Source organism: Engystomops pustulosus, chromosome 2 (assembly GCF_040894005.1).
Source record: "Engystomops pustulosus chromosome 2, aEngPut4.maternal, whole genome shotgun sequence".
In the NCBI taxonomy this organism is placed as follows: Eukaryota; Metazoa; Chordata; class Amphibia; order Anura; family Leptodactylidae; genus Engystomops; species Engystomops pustulosus.
The window spans coordinates 205,834,557-205,848,319 of NC_092412.1; the positions used below are offsets into that span (position 1 = coordinate 205,834,557).

At 40.1% G+C, this 13,763-nt stretch overlaps 1 protein-coding gene across 2 annotated transcripts in view; it reads right to left on the reverse strand.

Annotated features, from left to right (window-relative positions):
- Positions 1-4,317: 4,317 nt before the first annotated feature.
- ASMT (acetylserotonin O-methyltransferase) overlaps positions 4,318-13,763 on the reverse strand; it is a 33,774-nt gene continuing 24,328 nt past the window's right edge. For both annotated transcript variants that reach the window (XM_072137900.1, XM_072137901.1), the window contains 4 exons: positions 11,276-11,394; positions 9,436-9,576; positions 7,152-7,274; positions 4,318-4,909 (listed from right to left, as the gene is read on the reverse strand). In XM_072137900.1, coding sequence (XP_071994001.1) covers positions 4,698-4,909; positions 7,152-7,274; positions 9,436-9,576; positions 11,276-11,394 — 595 coding nt within the window. In that variant the 3' untranslated portion in view covers positions 4,318-4,697. The remainder of the gene's footprint in view (positions 4,910-7,151; positions 7,275-9,435; positions 9,577-11,275; positions 11,395-13,763) is intronic.

The window sequence follows — 13,763 nt, forward strand, 5'->3', positions numbered from 1 at the left end:
TTTGCATGAAGTCACAGAGGTGGAGAGTTCTGTGGGGAAGTCATGTCTTGCCTTGCCTTTTGCTTTATTTGTGGCCATTACAAAAGTTTCCTGATATACCTCAATAGTTTCATGAAGCCTGATCACCTTGCCCCATACCTTTCGTCCTCGGACGGTGAGAGGTTTTAGGAGGACTTGATGGTTAATCCCATATATCTAAACAGTGGCTATTGCTGCCACCCTATGGATGGTATTGTATTTTGTTGAGATGTGTTTTACAAGCTTGCTTTTACCAACACTGCAAAGTTTAGGGTGTCTACGCAATTATGGAATTGTTTTACTTCAGCATTATTGCAAAGATTGATTTCTGCACTGGCATCTGCAGGAATAATGACATGTAATTTATTTGCTGTGGATAAAAAAACAGCAGCAGAAAGATGTTTCTGCTGCAGATTATTTCTGTAACACTAATGTAAACTGCTGCGGGTTTGAGATGTGAAAATCTGCAAGTAATACGTGACCTGTGCAGTTATGCTTTGCCTATTCAGAATATAAAAGGAAACCTGTGACCAGGTTCCAATAGCCTATTGCATATTCATTTAATGAATACATTCAGTGTTTTTAATTGCTTATTTTACATTACCTGGCTCCCTGCCAGCAGCTCGTGGTGAGTCCCAGGGAGGTGACAGTTCAAATTCAGTCGTCTTCTCAATCCCTCATCTTCTCCTCCTCACTCAGGGAGCACGGGAGAGAGTGAGGGAGGGTCAGGAGGGAAAAAGGAGCCAGGTAAGTAAAATGATTCATTAAAAAGCACTGGATTTATATATATTGCTGGCAAAGGTATTTCCAAAATGAACATGCCATAGGCTATTGGAACCTGTCTTCAGGTAAAAATTACCTCCCTGATGATAGGTTCCCTTAAATTATAAGTGTGGATTATGTAGGCGGAATGCACACATATAATTTCAATGATTGCAATACAAAGGTTGAGCAAAGGTTGAGCTCCTATTCCCTGCTGCTGCAAAATCGCATGCACACAGATGATGTTTTTATCCATGTACTATCTGCTCACAGCCTCTAGTATTTCATATTTTTTTAAGATTTCTTTATTAAATAGTGTTAACAATTTAAAATGCCAGTTGAAAACATTCAACAAAAGAGGAAGGGGGGAGGGAACAGGGTGACAGAAAAGGGGATGGCAGGACCTATAGTTGTGTACAAAGAGCAAGTAGGAGTCAAAAGTCCTACGGGTATAGAGGCAGGCCAGTAGGAACACGGTAATAGGTCCATACAGCATAGTCAACACATAAATCTGGTTCTGATTGTTGTACAGAAAGCTGCAGATATGCTGAACAATAGATTCTTGTGTAGCAGAAGTACTTCCTGAGCAGCAAACTAAAGTATAGAGCAGGTCCTATTCCTGCTATTGTTTGCGGCTCAGGCAGTCTCTTTCTATTGTCATTGGTGCCTAAGTGGACCTCACACGTTGATGACACACAGGCTGCAAACAATTGTTGATCCATTGACAATTGATCCATTGTTTGTGGCTTGTAATTGCAGAGTTCATGTACAGGTAACCTCAAGCTGCATGAGAAATGTGCTGTTTTGGCTGCTTTCTACCGCTCTTGGAATCAATCTACCTACATGCTGAACTGTCTCCCTCTGGCCAATAGTGTATTATGAGTATTGTTTTCTTTAGGTGCAAAATGTTAGAGGAAATCCAAACTTGGCCCACCGCAAAAATGTACAGTATAAATTGTTTGCAGATTTTTTATGGATTACACAGATGAAATATACTATGCTGCAGTTGTAAATTGGTTACTCCAAACTAACCCTGTGCCTTAGTAAAGGAAAAGCTTCAAACACACATGACAGATGAAATATACATGAACTGGATTTGAATACATGAAGGATATAGTACTATATTAGTCTTCTGAGGCAAACACTTATTATAGAGAGGTTAATCACCAAACATCTCACAATATAGTTTTACAGCTAAAATTGTGATTTCAAGGACAGATATTGTATCTTTGCTGAATCAACACTTCTGACACATGTGAAAGGCATCATTTGTGATGTCTCTAGGTCACCTGGGGGAGGGGGTAGGTGTAAACGCCAGGAGGTATATGGACATTTGGGAATTCATTTAAATGGTGAATAGAGACGTAAAGCAATATACAGTAAAACTGATTTGCATAGAGAGTGATCTAGGGTGAAGTGAAAATTGTCCTTGAAAATGTGTCTAACCTGATGATTGGATTTGCCAACAAAAAGAAATCAGTTTACAAAAAAAAAATAAAAAAATCATGCTGAAATATATGTTAAGGCTAATACAGATGGCTGCAACATTCACATATTTTACCAGTGGAATTCCATTGGTGTTATTGGTTCAACCATTTAAAGGGAGCGTCATCAGGATAACAAATTCTCACCTAATAAGAGGTTCCAAAAACCTTTTAAAAATGAATTCCCAATGTGTTTTTATAATTAACATAACTTCATCTGTATCCCCTCTGCTCTGGTAGCTCTCTCCCTCCTACAGACGTGATCTAGTGATGGGTTGTTGAAGAGCGATCCAGTTCTTAGAGGACAGAGGAAGGAGGGAGAGAACTAGCAGAGCAGAGAGGAGGAGATGATGATGATGATGATGATTGCAGTCTTATACCAGATGCCCCTGTGACCCGATGCAGTTTGCTGGAAGGGAATAAGGTGAAAATGTGTGATCTTGATAACAGGTTCCCTTTACTTTATTTCAGGAAAAATTCAGGAAATTTACAAAAATTTGAATGGTTAGGATCTGACTGCTGGGACCCCGACCAATCTAAGAATTACACCTCCAGAAATGTTGAAAATGGGAGTTCTAACTAACTGATGAAGTGGCATGTCTAGCATGAATCCTGACACTCCATTGATACTTTGAACACTGTACTCTTTCTCTGGCACTCCCATTGGCGTCTACTGGAGAAAGCTGGGGGCTGTGTCTGAAATTTGCAACACTCCCTTAAAATTTAATGGAATAGTACAATGCTATTTTTTCTGCTATTAACCCCTTACCGGCATGTGACATATTAGGCTGAGCCCTCTCCATACAAGGTAGGTGTTTGCTGCAAAACACCCACAAGTAACACCTGCATATGGTTGCCGCCATCTTGCCTTAGATGCCCATCACGGCATCGGGGAGCCGCAGTCTGTTGCTATGACAGCCTAGGGCCAGGCTGTATAGTTTCTGATCATTTGTTACAATGTGCCAGTGGCACATTTTAACACATGATAAGTAAGGTCCCCATATACTGCCATATTGTAGTACGGCAGTAAATGGTAGGATCAATAAGACAACCTAAAAAGTACCTAAAAAATGGCAAAAAAAAAAAATTCACCCCTTTTCCTAGAACTGATATAAAAAAAAAATACACAGTAACAATCATAAACATGTTAGGTATTGCTACATCCCAAAATGTCAGATCAAAATATAATAACAGTTATTCCGAACATTTAACCCCATAACATAAAATAGCTCCCAAATGTCCAAAACGTAACCTTTTCGCAACATATAAAAATATTTAGTAAAAAAATGATCAAAAAAAGTCATACAGACCTCAAAATGGTAGTAGTGAAAATCAACTTGCAAAAAATGTCACACGGCTCCATACACCGAAGTATGCAAAAGTTATTAGTGGCAGAAGATGGCAACATTTTTTGTACAGAATGTTTACATTTTTCTAAATTTATTAAACACAATAAAACCTAATTTCACTGCATTTGGATTTTTTTCCTGATTCCCAGTACATGGCATGGAATATAAAATACCATCACTATGAAGTGCAATTTGTTAAGCAGAAAATAAGCCCTCACACAGCTCTTCACATGTAAAAATAAAAATTACATATTTTTGAAGATGAGGTGTAAAAAATGCAAACGCGAAAACGAAAAAGGGTCTGGTCGTTAAGGGGTTAATACGGGAAATTCATAATGGTACCTTCTGGATACAGATGTAAACTTAGCCTTAGGGGTCGTAGCTTCGGTTACACATTATTTTTCCACGGACAACGGATAAGTGAAAATACAAGCCAATGTGACAACTACATAGAAATTATTGGCTTAGTAAGACATCTGTGGAGATCAAGGAATCACGGACGTGAAAAACAATGCCAATGTGAATGAGCCCTTAGTCTTAGCCATCAGTTATTGTTAGAAATGAGATGTAATAGAACACAAGTGTGTTTACATTTGTTATTGTTAGAAAAGTTACAATGTGAACTTGCCCTTACAAGGATGGCCATTTATCTAGGTGATGGCATGTAATACGATTCTGGACACACAGTAACATTCTAATCATAATTGCTTCTTTACTTTAAACATTTAGTCAATCCTTTTGATATTCGAATGGAATAGTGAAATGTGACAGAAAGATATGTATCATATGTATGCAAATGGCTGTATTCTATAGCTAGATAATAGCAATACAACAACACTAGTGACACCTACTGGATATTTCCAGTAGGAAATCAGAAAAAATAATTGGACTGAATTGAAAGCGATAAGTTTTATTACCAGAACAAGCCATTAGTATCATTAGTACGATTAAAATAGGTCGCAATCTAAAAGTAATAACATAGAGGAATAAATGTTCCACTATTAATAATCAGGCAGCACTAACACCATAAGCGACTCATTAGTAATAAATGGCAGTCAGTTTCATAAGAAAATAAGACTGCAATCTACTTTCTGGCTAGTATTACATCATACAGCTTTCCAGTTACTTTGGCTTCAATGTCCCTGAAGCCAGAATCTGCAAGGAGCTTGGTATATTCTGTTGGCGTCCGCTCTCTGCCTTCTGTCTGGATCAACATGTTCAGGGAGAACAGCTGGGAAGTCAGTGGACCACTTCTGTCTTCATTTAAGAGGACTTCAACAAGCAGCACTCCACCTCCTCCATATCACCAAGAGAAAAGAATATATGTTACAATTAGAAGCAGGAATCTTATGATTTTCTGCATGAATCTGATAGTAAGCCTTTTAAAACTTCCCAAACCATTCATATTATTGATAAAATATCATTTTAAACAGTGCTAAAACATTGCTGCGAGAGTTGAAGGTTGAGAGCGGTAATGGTCAGCCGTAATTCCTAAGAACATAAAATGACTGCAATAACAAATCACCGTTATGTCACAGGGAATCCCATTGTGTATGTCCCTGACTAATAAAAATGTTGATGAATGCTCAGGATATCTTAACAATAGTGTAACTTATGTGTCTATATTAGTACCTCCTTACATTCCCCATGAAAATAAAACAACTGTGCATCATGTTTCATCACATTGTGCAATTCTTATTGGAAGTGTCTGAATAATTCTACAAATGGATATTCCTCTTGCTAAAGCAATTTGTTTGTCATTGGTAGTTCTGAATAATCCCTTTTATTCTTAGAGGACCTGTCACCCCAAAATAGCCCCCCACCAATGTGCCCGCCCCATAACCCTCTCCTTAGCCCCTTTCTCCCCAGCAATTTTTTTTTTAATTTATGGTCGGAATGGTGGTTTAAACAGATCCGAACTCTTACAAAATAAGCGGTCGGATCCTCATATCTCGTGGGCTGCAGTTGGTGTTATTCTTAAGGGGGGGCGACACTCCCCCAGTACGCCCCTGTCAGCTAGGACCTATAGGAGAAGCCGGCAGCATCGCATATATTGCGTTATATATTCATCCAGCACTGTCAATAAGCCCGGCGCGGCCGCAGCCGCTGTCAGTGCAGCACGGCGGGGCCATGTAAATAAGCCCCACGCCTCTGTTAGTGCGGCGCGGCCGCATCGTGGACAGCCGACAGCGATTATGCAATATATGCGATGCTGACGGCTTCTCCTATAGGTCCTAGCTGACAGGGGTGTGCTGGGGGAGTGTCGGCCCCCTTATGAATAACGCAGACTTCAGCCTACGAGATCCAACCTCTTATTTTGTAAGAGTTCGGATCTGTTTAAACCACCATTCCGACCATAAATTGAAAAAATAATTGCTGGGGAGGAAGGGGCTAGGGAGAGGATTGTGGGGCGGGCACATTGGTGGGGGGCTATTTCGGGGTGACAGGTCCTCTTTAAGAATAAAAGGGATTATTCAGAACTACCAATGACAAACAAATTACTTTAGCAAGAGGAGTATCCATTTGTAGAATTAGTCAGACACTTCCAATAAGAATTGCACAATGTGATGAAACTTGATGCACAGTTGTTTTATTTTCATGGGGAATGTAAGGAGGTAAGGGGAGAAAGGGGCTAGGGAGGGGGTTATGGGGGGGCACATTTGGTGGGGGACTATTTTGGGTTGACAGGTCCTCTTTGAGTCTAAAACATTCATAGAGATAGTTTTGTTATGTCTATGTATAGTTTTTCCCAGATGCTTCAGATGTAGCATCACAGTAGTGCCCTCTCAGTCAATGTGTCAATGGAGGTTGAGGAGGCATACATTGGGGCTCATTTACTAAGGGTCGCGCTGCTCACTTTCGTCGAACTGTATGCCTTTTTGGGGGGATTACGTGGCTTGCACAGGTATTTAACAAGTGTCTGCGCTGTGATTTTGGCACACCAATAGTTTTTTTACGCAGCTGCACTGGCTTCCATGCAACACAAATTAGGGCATGTGCATTGGGGTCGGACAATGCACTTTCGGTGAACTCTGGGGACTGGGTAAGTAAATGGTCGCCATTGTGTTATAATATGCCAAACATTAGAGTTTCGGGTCCCAGAGTTTAGCCAGAAGTTAGGGGTTTCATTAGGCTCAATCCTGCCTGAACACTCCACCAGCAAGAGCCGCGATCAGCACTGGCACTGATCATGAGTGTTGACTCTATAAATGTCGACGGACATTTTTCTCTGGATGGTCACTCCCAGATAACGTTACAGCATTTATATGGTAACACCTGAACCCGAGCTGCAATGGGTCTGCTCATCCATGGTAATGATTTTTTTTCAGGACAAGCTGACATTTATTGATGTAATGTGCATGAGCTGACTGCCCAAGACGCAAAACTCAGAAGGTCCTTTTCCTGCCCAAGTTTATGTTGCAAGCTTACACTCTCATGACACACAGGCCACAAGCAAACATCGGGCTCCTTATTTGCAACCTGCAAAATACACATGTGCAAGAGGCTTTAGACTTTTTCCTACAAATGATGAGCTCACCAGGTCTACAAGACTGGTAAATCTTCCTCAACAGATTAAGGCATTTTTCTTCTGTCCAGTCATGAATAATCCTGGCCAAAACAAATAGATCTGCCTCAGGAATGGGATCATTAAAGAAGTCTCCTTTATCAAAGAAGTAAAAAGACAAATTAAGGTCACACAAACATAAAATAACAATAAATGTCAAAATGAAATAATATTCTAATGGAAAGCATTACAGTAATTACAAGTAAACAGTCCACGGTTCAATGAATCATAGCACATTCCGGTGATCACACTAAAGAAGATGTCAGTTCATTCCCAACAAGACATTTTAAATTTTAAAGGAGAGTTCACATTGGAACCTGTTCACATTGCAGAGAGATGGTGACATCAGGGACCAGGAGGGACTGGAAGAATGAATAAATTATCAGCAAGGTGCACCAGTGACAAGTAATTATATTTATAACTCTATATTGCCGAAATTGCTGCATACAAGGTTAGAATAAAAAGTCCTAAGAAGAAGGATTCCTTAGGATCTTGTAAGAATGCAAATACATTTTCGAAGGGGATACATGGAAAACAATGGGGCACATTTACTTGTCGACATGTCCTGTCGCAATCCCCAATCCGGACTGTCCGACGAGGATGAAATCTGGCACGATTCCCCAAGATCTGGCGCCCGATATCCTGTATGTGTCGCTTCCCCGCTGAGGTCCGCCAAAGTTCACGTTCTTCTTCCCGGTGCATGTGAGTGCATTGTCTTGCGACACAATTTGAATTTTAAATCCTGCGCTCAGTCCGAATCAGTCGGGTTATCCGACGGCCACGCCCCCCGATTTGTGTCCCATGAAAGTTGGCACGATTCCATCAAAATCCGATCACGTGCACCAAAAACCCCTGTTAAATGTGCCGCAAATCGGAAATAGTCGGGAAACCAGACGGGAATGCGGTGTGCGGACCCTTAGTAAATGTGTCCCAATGTCTCCTTTTGCTACCTTGAAAGGCAGCCCCCAACTATGACCTACAAGACGTCTAATAACACTATGTGGGATTAAGCCAAACCAGTATATCTATTCCAGAAGGAGCAGACTCCCACATCATCTTATTAGATTTGTTGTAGGTCATACTTGGTGTTAAGTGGCTGCCTTTTAAGGTAGCAAAAGGAGGCATTGTTTTCCATGTAATGCCTTGGAAAACGTATTTGCATTCTTCCCAGAATTCACTGGTGAAGCATCTAAGGCTTTAAGTCTCCACACGCCTATAAGGCAGTCTTAATTGGCAAACTCTCCATAAGGAGAACTCTTACTTTCTGACCATAGGAGCTTGTAAGAAAGACTAGTCAGCCATCAGTAAACCTGATGGTAAAGGTCCTTCAAAGGCTACTAAGCATCTCCTAAATCACCCCATGAGTGACACCATCTTTGCAAGGGCACTTTTTAAGCTTCCTTGTCTCCTAGCAATCTGGTATTTGAGAGAAAATTATACATTTTCTGAAAACAAGCAAATAAGTGCTAAAAAGAATTAGCTGAAAATACTAGGAAACTGGTAGGCTCCAAAGTATAAAGATTTCTCAGAAATTTTGTATGGTCTTTGAAGCGCCATCCAGTAAAACATTAAGCGAGGTTCTCAACTGACTTCAAATTGTCAAGTATACCATGGTCATTCTCAGTCACCAATATATTATATTAATAATTCTTTAACAGTATAAAACTGCATGAATCCTGGAAAACCCTGGCTTGTCTGTCAGTGCCAAGGTCTCAAGACCTACTTTGAGAAAAATCAGTGGACTATGTGTCATAACTTCCTCTTATTTCCCAAATGGTGTCCTGTGGTCCAACGAGGCCACAGGTCGGATGACCCTTGGCACTTCCATCCATGCTTAAGTGCAGAAGACTGGCAGATCTGCAAAATGCAGGAACCAGAAGACAGAGTGGGGCAAGTACAGTTTCTGGCACCCATGCCCTGGCTCCCACAGGATTTTATTTAGGATTCCTGCAAAACTCACATAATGTGACTCATTGTAGGTTATTAACACTGTGGCACAGAGTGTTAAGGCGGCCCTTATAATACATTTTTAAAAGCTTTTGTTACTGTTTTGTACACCAAAATCATGTCGCATAAGACATCATGATGCAGAAAGTCTGGGTGCTACATGAGAAAGTTAAGGTGCTAGATCAGTAAATACAATATATACTAGAGAACTACATTACCAGCAAATACATATGAAGAAAAGGAAAACAATACATATTTTGATCTTTGCTCATGCTTTATCCTTTCTATCATCATTACATTTTTCATGCACCTTCAAGGAAATGTATACGTTGCTCCTCATCGGTTACAAATTTTTTCTTAGCTGTTTGTACAACTGAAGGCAGGTCCATAATAGTGACTGTTGTCTCGTTGTATGTAGATACAAAATGTTTTGCAAGACCTCCAGTGCATCCTAAAATAGAAACAAATCATTTGTTTTATGTAAATTGACTAGAAAACAACACGAAAAATAAGCAATGCCACTAATATTCAGGTACAGAAAATATCTGCATTGGCATTCAATAAAAAAGGTTTTCACAAATAGGCTGACTGTTTTATCATACAACTTCCATTATTTCATGGGGAAATTCTTAAGCTTAGGGCTCATTCACAAGAACATGAACATTTTGCGGGTCGCAATCAATGAGATGCGTGCTGTTTCTTGTGGCCCGTTTGACATCAATGTCCAAAGTTAATGAGGGGCAGGAAAAAGGACCTGCACTGTCTTTTGTAGACCGCAACATGAACGTGCCCTATAGAAACGAAGATTTCTGGCCAAAGCAGGCAGTCATGTGCATGAGGTTTTACACATATACTGTGCATCACTGGATACGTATTTAAAACACTGAACACCCAGGAGGTTACTAAACACATTAGCGACGAATTTATGAAAAGTGTGCTAAGGTTAGACAGTGCAGAGTATGACTAGACAGTCTTATTCTTCACCAGATTTATATAAGTGTCTAACCCTTGATGATAAATCTCTCCTAGTATAAGACGGTCTAGTGGTACTCTGCACCTCCTATTAGTTGGCTTATTTTTCACCAGAAAATTAGGACAAAATACTGTCGGGTCAGCAGTATTTTTGGCGAATGGACCTTTTTGGTGTGGAAAATAACTACCAGTCATCCAATGGTAGTAAACATAGAAGCTTTTTATAGAATTCCAGCAAGCAGAGATCTAAAAAAAACTGTGAAGAATTGATACAGAAAGAATATTAGAAAATCGTATAACTTTTTATAATACAAACAATAACATGAATTTGCCATAATGGGAATACCCCTTTCAGTGACCTTACAAAAGCACACTACATCAGTCATTTATAATAGACAATACAATATTCATAATAATAGCTGCTGCAGAACTTGATTAGAGAGATGATTTAAGTTTAAAATTAAAAAAACAAACAAAAAAACACTAGTATCATGGCTCACGTCACTGGGCTGATGCAAACAATACAACACAAGTTTGCTGCAGCCCACCGCACTCTGCTGCCTCTCTGCAGGGCAGGACTATAAGGGAGAGCATGACCGGCTGAATCAGGCGGTCGCATAAATGCTGAACCGCCCGCGGTATATTGGGATCCGGCTCTATGGTCTATGTGGCGGCGCTACCATCTTAATATACCTCCCATGGTATCCTGACATTGCGAGGGAAGAAGATTAGGTCAGCGCACATCAGAGGAACTGAGAAATGTGAGTACAATTTTATTATTTTACCAAGGACTGGATATAGTTATTATGAGGGATGTATATAGTTATTGTAGGGGGCCTGTATATAGTTATTATCGGGAGGCTGTATATAGTTTCTTTATACAATAGGTTGTAAGAACAACAGAAGTGCTGCACTAGCCCTAGTTCATGGCAAAATTAGGGGTTAGTATTTATGGTTAACTCACAGAAAAACTTCCTGTAGAAGCAATTAAATGAATATCTACATACATAGAGGGGCTACCTGTACAAAAGCTTTATATTGTATTTGAGTATTGTCTTGTACGTTTCTCCCATTTCAGACCTCTATACAATGTGAGTTTTATAGATATAGTAAATACATGTATGTAGATACAATTCTATAGGTCTGTGAAATAAACTATTACAAACATTTTGTTTTACCTCCAAGATCATAGACTGAGCGGAACACAGAGAGATCAAAAGCTTGGATGATATCTTTTCCACAAATAGTCCATATTGTATCCATATGGTACATAAATTTCAGCATCTCCTCTTCTGATCTAATATAATAAAATCAAAGAAATTGGTTACCTGAAAAACAGCCTAAGTTTTTTCATACATGCAATTTTAGGGAAACCTGTCACCAATCTGAGGCCAAAAGGAACTAGCATAATGGTGACCCCAAACCTCAGCTGCATAATGACCAGTCAATGACCTACCAGTCAGTCTTGTTGCATAGGGATTGTTTACCACTGTAACAGATGCTGGCAAAGATCCAGTTACTGTAGAAAACTAGACACTAGAATAAAAAATGTAAAATTTGAATGCCCATTGGGCTCCTTCATGCAAGCAGTCACAATCTCTTTACACTTAGCTCCCCCAAGTGGCACCTGCGATGAAGTGCATGGATCTATGTAGCAGAAGGAGGCTCTCGTCAGTGCTCCTCATACCCTTGACGGTTGTGTGGTGGCTGCTCCTTTGTTTAGCTATATAAGTTAAGTGGTTATTGCATTAGATTATTTTTTATGGGATATGATTAATATTTTTTACGTTAGCATCCGGTTGCACCAATGCTGTCTTCTATTGTATAAGAAAAGAAAATTGTCCAATTGGGACATAAATAACCACTTGTCACTACAATGTAGCTTTTATTAGTACATATAAAAGATGGATATAACTTCATCCAAGATATATCTGGTTTTAAACTAATAGACAGTGATAAACTGTAGCTTCTAATTCACAGAGGGGGATAGTTTATATCACTATAGTCAGTGTTTGTCTTTACATATATATTCTTGGTGCTGTCAGAGTGTTATTATAGCAGTAGGACCAACATTAATTGTTCCTGGACTCAAAAAAGGAGAATACAGGCAGTCCCCGGGTTACATAAAAGGCAGGGTCCTTGGGTTTGTACTTAAGTCAGAACTGTATATTTTATAATTGGAGCTCCAGACAATAAAGCTTCATTACACCTGACAGCTGATCACTGCAGCATGGGACTAAAGAAAAGTATCCAGAGAGCTTCACCAGAGGTCCACCCTCAACAGATTTGTAAGGGAAGTGACTTTATACAATACTAACATTCAGACTGATATTTTCTCTATCCACCATCCACTGACTAAATAGGTGATATTAACTCTCATTCCCTAACTGAGCTCTTTGTCACCACTGCTGATCTAAAAACACTAACACAGTAGCCCCCCGATATGTTTCGCCACATATCCTCAGGGGTACCGGGGTACAATAATTATTGTAGACTTTGACACCCTTATGACCCACTAATATACCATTACCCACCACGCCTCCACTTTTGTAAACATATGATCCCCATCCCTCCACTCCTATACATTATGAGACACCTCTGAGTAAAGATAAGTGGGTTGGTCAAAATTCAGGCTTGATGGGTTCATCAGAGTTTTGCATTAAAATTTGGTTGGAGTCAATGGGCACCTGGAATCTACACCCAAAATGGTTGTAAACTAATGGTAGTAAGGATTAGAGGGAAGGAATATCAGGGCAGTTACCATGCTCACAGTGGGCTACAGAAAGTACTTAAAAAAATCTAACATTTTATTTGATGCATTATGAAGCCAACAAACATTGAGAATGCTGTTCGTACACGGATGCAGTAACATAGCTTGGTTAATCCCTGAGCTGAGTGGTTTTGCTTATAAAACAATTATAAATTTATGAAGCTCTGTCGCTCCTTTGCCTGGGATCGGCACTTTCCTAACACATTAGCTATGCACTGCTCACAGGATGATGTCATCACTGTTTTGTGCCTGAAGGCAGAATAATCAACTGCTGCACCATCCCCCAACTGCTGTGCATGAGTGACCCAGTTCAGGTTGATTAGTCATGTCTTGACTAAACTCTGTGTGTAATGTATTTATCTAGGAATCCAGCCTGACCCAGCTTTCCCAAGGTCCTGAATTTTATAATTGTTTTTTCAGCCAAACTACTCAGCTCAGGGATTAAACAAGATATGATCCTGCATCACTGTAGCTACAGCATTCTCAAGGTAATCAACTCCATAAAGGGCGAAGACACAGCACTCACCGATGCAGGTAACGTAGACAACTTTATTTGGACGAACACAGGACAGGGGCGATGCACGCTACGACTAGGCGACGGGGTATGTCTACGTTACCTGCATCGGTGAGTGCCATGTCTTCGCCCTTTATGGAATTGATTGACTTACTTCGTTATTGCATGGGCACCTCTGTGGAACAGATGTCTTGATGCCAGTTCACACACACAACCGTTACTGGGTCGGAGCCCTTGCCGTGTGGAGCTGGTGGTGCCGGTCCTGCTGCTTCTTTGCATTCTGAACGTATGTTTGCTTCATAATGCATCAAATCAAATAGTAGGTTTCCTTTAACAACATTTTGCTTTAACTGTAGTGAGGAAGGGTTTGTGGTTTTCCTAT